The sequence below is a fragment of the Impatiens glandulifera genome, chromosome 1 (genome assembly GCF_907164915.1).
Source record: "Impatiens glandulifera chromosome 1, dImpGla2.1, whole genome shotgun sequence".
Classification (NCBI taxonomy): Eukaryota; Viridiplantae; Streptophyta; class Magnoliopsida; order Ericales; family Balsaminaceae; genus Impatiens; species Impatiens glandulifera.
This window is the reverse complement of record NC_061862.1, coordinates 22325054-22330468: the sequence shown is the minus strand read 5'-3', so window position 1 is coordinate 22330468 and position 5415 is coordinate 22325054. Positions and strand designations below refer to the sequence as shown.

At 31.3% G+C, this 5415-nt stretch overlaps 1 protein-coding gene across 1 annotated transcript; it reads left to right on the top strand.

Annotated features, from left to right (window-relative positions):
• The first annotated feature begins 2037 nt into the window (after nucleotides 1–2037).
• On the top strand, nucleotides 2038–5075 carry LOC124919439. The gene is made up of 8 exons (XM_047459677.1): nucleotides 2038–2390; nucleotides 2872–3378; nucleotides 3459–3627; nucleotides 3728–4019; nucleotides 4112–4184; nucleotides 4267–4357; nucleotides 4438–4517; nucleotides 4590–5075. Exons 1-8 carry the CDS (start codon nucleotides 2310–2312, stop codon nucleotides 4797–4799), a joined length of 1503 nt encoding a protein of 500 aa, XP_047315633.1. The 5' UTR covers nucleotides 2038–2309; the 3' UTR covers nucleotides 4800–5075.
• Nucleotides 5076–5415: the final 340 nt, after the last annotated feature.

Genomic DNA, 5415 nt, shown 5'->3' with positions numbered 1-5415 from the left:
AAATTAATTATATTAATTTATTTATTTAAATAAATAATAATTTTATTTTTTAATTTTAAATATTAATTCATTTTTAAACGTAAAATCGAAATTATTTAATTTCGTAAATTCGTAAATTCGTAAAATCTTATTATCGTAAATTTAAAATCGTAAGAGTTTACTTAAAATCAGACTCGTTAACCTAATGTGAAATCGTAAAATCGTAAAATTTTAAGAGTCAACTCGATATTTTAACAACTTTGCGCGTGACGATAATACATTTTCGCGTGACGATCATACCCTTCGCGTGAGACAGAATAATTTTGTCAGAATATTTGAAGTGATCATCTGCACAATTTAATTTATGCACTTATCAACCGCACGTTCAAGGCTATTTTTAGGGTGATTTCATCAAATTTCCAAGTTGATTTTGGATTTTTAAAAAATATACATGGAATATATTTATTAGTAACCAATGTTAATTATTTTTCTTTTGTGGTATTAATTACTTTTTTACATTTCTTTTGAGAAATTAATATCCCAAGTATTTTTTTTATTCTTTTGGGACTAGTTTTTAAGGAAGGATGCTATTAAGTTATACAGAGAGCAAATTAAAGAAAGTGTAAGTAACAATTTTTATAATGATTTTGATTGATTGTTTATTCGATTAAGTTAATATCAAATCACAAGTGAATCAAATTAGGCAATATTCTGCTCGGATTTAATTCTTTATGATTAATGAAAAATATAAAGTATAAACTAAATATATGTTATTAAATATGTATATACATATTTTATTGTGATAAATAAATAAGTTATTTAATAACGGTAGGCTATAATGAACAACTTTTAAATTGTTATCAAAATTTGCTATAAAAAGTATTTATATTATTATAAATTATTTTAATTCTTTTCTGAATATTTTGTAAAACTTCTCAACACATCTTGTTATACTTGTAATAAAATTTTGACATTAAAAAAAAATTCAATTTACATCTGAAACTTCGTCCTCTACAATTATATAAATAAAACTTTTGTTTATAAGAGAATTATCAGTTCAATTTTAAATTTCTTAGGTTAAATAAATGTCATAATAGCGAGAAAAAATTAACTTTCAACATTAATAAAAATAAAACATATTAAAAAAATAAATGAATACATGCAATATTTATTTATAAAAAGTTTGATTATAAAAAAAAACATTTTTTTTAAAAAAAAAATTAGGAAACTAATGTTTATAAAAATATTTGGTTCTTGTAAGTTTATAAAAGTATTTAATTAAATTTAAAATATAAAAGTGTAGTTTAATGGATTATAATGGTATATATATATATTTTTTTATAATAACTCAAGTTTCAGGACAACCATCGAACTAACCTAACATATTTATTTACACGACGGTTAATATATAACTAAGGGGAAATTCGATGAAATGACCCTAATAAGCGACCAATGTCTAATAAAAATTGCGCAAATGAAAACTTCTTATTTTTCGGACAAAACTCCGTCTCACGATGGCACGCTTGTCACGCAACGACACACTCGACGAATTAGGGTTCCGTTGCGTAACGTGACACAATGTCAACGCGACAAATATTTTTGTCCGAAAAATAAAAAATGATCATTTGCGCAATTTTTATTAGACGCTAGTCATTTACGTAATTAAGACAATTATTATGTTCATTTCATCCAATTCTCCTAACTAACTAAGCTTTATTATATATAAATATTTTGAAGATAAACATTGTAATATTAAATTTAATAATTAGAAATAAATATTTAACTTTTATTTGAATATTTTTATTTAAAAATACTATAATTTGTTTTAAAAAAATATTATTAAATTTGTCAGAATTATTTAAATTAATATTGGAACCAAATATTTAAAGTAAATTTATAATATATATATATTTTTAAACAATGGCGAATATTTAAATAATAAAGTTTTGAAAAGTAAAAAAAGACTGGGAGTCCTGACTCTTGAAAGAAAAGAATGAAAGGAAGGAAGACGGATAACAGGACAGAGAAAGAGGATGTTTGACAGTGAGTGAGCGTTGTGCGTTTTAGAGAGATAAAAAGAGCGTTTTAGAGAGAGATCCCTCACATTATGGAGGTGGGTAATGGCGGGCACTAGGCGTAGGCGGTGAGTTTGGCCAAACAAAAGTTCAAGCCTTCCCCACCAGCTTTTTTTCCCTTAATATTAACCCCATCCATCTCTCTATAACCCCCCCACCCCCACTCACCCAGTCTTCTTCTTCTTTTACTCTCTCTCTCTCTCTCTCAAGCTCATCTTCAAGCCTCTTTTCAGCATTTACAGAAGAAAATCTGGAATGGAGGAAGCAAACGCGACTACTAGTTCATCTGTTACTGCACCTGCACGCCAAACAGAAGTTATGATCCCAATTCACAAGGCAATTTTCTTTCCCTTCCTCCCTTACTTTACCACTAATCGTGATCATACATCAAATTCTAGTTGCGATCATTTAACATGATCAATTTCATGTTTTGATAACCTATCTCTGTATTTTTCTATTGATTTCTTCGATTGATTATGCACCCAGATCGCTTACAAGTTACACCAATGGTGATTGCGTGTTTTTAGTTAAGAATTTGGTAGAACAAACTGTGATAGTTCTGGAAGGATATATACTTTGATTACTTTCCATATTTATGATCTAATTTGAAATTTAAGTGCATCTACTGTAGTTAATAAAGCTTTACATAAAAGATAAAGTGATTGAGCTGCTTTTAAGATGAGTAAAACATAATCATGCTAATTGGTAAATATCAATCATTATTATCATGAATCACTCAGATTTATTGTTTGATGAACTACAGTTCCATTTGAATCAGATTTACCATAACAGCTTTTTTCTTTCTTTCCATTTTTAGGTTGAAGAATCACAATCTGATGCTGCAGAAGAAACAGCACAAGCCAAGAACTGGAAGAAACAGAACCTTTTTCTGGAGATACCTTCAAGAACAACGATTGTAGATTCTCCTCAAGAGTTCATTCAAATCACAATGCCTCCAACACCAACTCCGACCCCCAAACGAGTCAACTTTCTCCTCGCACCGAGCTCTTCAGATGCAAAAGCAAACATGTCTCCAGGTCCCATCTCATCGAGAGGAGGCAGATCATCCTTGAGGAACTTGTTACCAAAATTGAGCTTTAAAATCCGAACATCTCAGATAGATGAAGACAAATCTGCTCCTTCTCCTCCTCCTCCGCCCATTCCTCAAGAGAAGCCTTCTATTTCGAGATCATGGTCTCTTACTAAGATCTTTACTCCCCGAATGAAGAGAACATCCTCTTTACCAGTTACACCAATGCTTGATTCAAATTCAGATTCTGTTCATGGAGATATTAGCCTAGATAATAATTCTACCGACTTTGATGTAAGTAAAATCCATTAATTATATACACAAAAAATCTATCTATCTATTTTATTTACCCTCTTGCATCTGTTTATTCTCAGGTGAAAGTACCCCGTTATTCAATACATCGCTCTCGATCAGTTCCTGTCCTCTACAAAGAGAAAGGGATGAAAAGAAATGATTCATTTTTCCGAGTAATTCCTTCAACACCAAGGTTGAAGGATGACGGGGATTCCATTACAGCAGCTGTAACTCCAACAGGAGATGCTGGTAAAATTCATAGTTAAAATTCTTTTTGTTTTGTTTTGTTTCTGTAGTTTAAATTAGAAAGTTTATAAGAATCTTAATTTCTTCTTGGTGGAATCAATAGAGACGGACGAAGGTGAAGATATAGAAGAAGAAGAGGCTGTTTGTAGAATTTGTTTCGTGGAGCTATGTGAAGGAGGTGAAACACTTAAGCTGGAGTGCAGCTGTAAAGGGGAGCTTTCTTTGGCCCATCAAGAATGTGCAGTGAAGTGGTTTAGCATTAAAGGGAACAAGATTTGTGAAGTCTGCAAGCACGAGGTTCAAAACTTGCCTGTCACACTTCTTCGGGTTCAAAGTATTCGTACTCGAACTACTAATAATACTACAAATACAAGTCTGGAGGTCAATGGATACAGGCAAGTAGTAGTAAACCAGAGTTTCCTTTCCTTTCAGTTTGAAATGAGAATCCAATTAACAACTTTATATCTTCTTTAAAAATTGTTATCAGGGTTTGGCAGGAAGTGCCGATACTTGTCATCATCAGCATGCTGGCTTACTTTTGTTTCCTTGAGCAGCTATTGGTAAGCTATAGCTATAGCTAGGATCAAACCATTCATATTAACAACAACAATAATAATGTCTTTAATTAATGTTTTTGAACAGGTTGGAAAAATGAGTACTGGTGCTATAGCCATCTCTCTTCCATTCTCTTGTGTATTGGGTCTTCTTGCATCCATGACTTCTTCTACCATGGGTAAACCAATGTTTTCCTTTTTGTTTGTCTCCGAAAATGAAAAGAAAGGATACTGAAAATTTTGTTATTCTGACGTGCAGTGAAGAGAAGGTTTGTATGGGTGTATGCGTCGGTCCAGTTTGCACTTGTTGTCCTTTTTGCCCACATATTCTACTCTGTTGTAAGTTATAGTAAAATTGAATTAATACGTCATGATAGATTTCTCATTTGTACTGTTTGTTTGTTTATGCAGATTCGTGTGCAAGCAATATTGTCGATTCTCCTTGCTACGTTTGCAGGATTTGGTGTTTCCATGAGCGGGAGTTCTATTCTAGTTGAATTCTCTAGATGGAGAAGAAGACTAAACGCTGAATTGGGTCTGCAAAACACATCATTTCCAATGCCTCGCCAGAACCGATTGCCTCAAACTGCAATGACCTCTAGGTCCCAAACAGAAACATAGAATTCCTCAAGTCCCTTTTTCTTATTTTTTCCATTGTTTGTGCATATTTGGAGATTTTTTTGTCCCTTCTTTGGTTGGGGTCAGCAAGGGAGGAGACCATAGAGGGACAAGTTGTCCCGTTTGCTTTGAACAGACGAATGTTTCCATGTTCCGCCATCTTCTTATTTCTTTTCGTGTGTGGAGATTACATGTTTGTTAACTGGCGATGATGATGTTGTATGTGTAAAACTCTTTCGCAAGTATGAAGAAATAGAAGGGATTTTGGAGTAATAGCAATAGTTATGAGTTATGACAATAAGTTGATAGATTTAATTTCTTCTAGTATAAACTATAATAATATGAATTTTCAGATAATTTGTCAAGAGTAGTGTTCTAGTGGCCCAAATACATAAAGAAACCACATTGTGAGGATATATCTTCTTTATGTTAGAATTTTTTTGGTGCCTATGTTTTCACTATATACAATAATCTAAGAATTAAGTGAAGTAAAAAATAACAATTATCTATTTAATAAATATAATAAGATATCAATTGTATAATAAATCTTAATAAAAAAAACTTAAAATTTAATTAAATATTTAAAAAGAATTGATAAGATGTTAATAAGCCTTAAAAA

What these genes read in the sequence shown, in the direction of transcription:
- LOC124919439 (XM_047459677.1), top strand. Translation starts at nt 2,310, where the DNA reads ATGGAGGAAGCAAACGCGACTACTAGTTCATCTGTTACTGCACCTGCA. An exon ending in TTATGATCCCAATTCACAAG is followed by an intron (nt 2,391 to 2,871) that starts GCAATTTTCTTT and finishes TTCCATTTTTAG; the next exon opens with GTTGAAGAATCACAATCTGA. An exon ending in CCCACATATTCTACTCTGTT is followed by an intron (nt 4,518 to 4,589) that starts GTAAGTTATAGT and finishes TTGTTTATGCAG; the next exon opens with ATTCGTGTGCAAGCAATATT.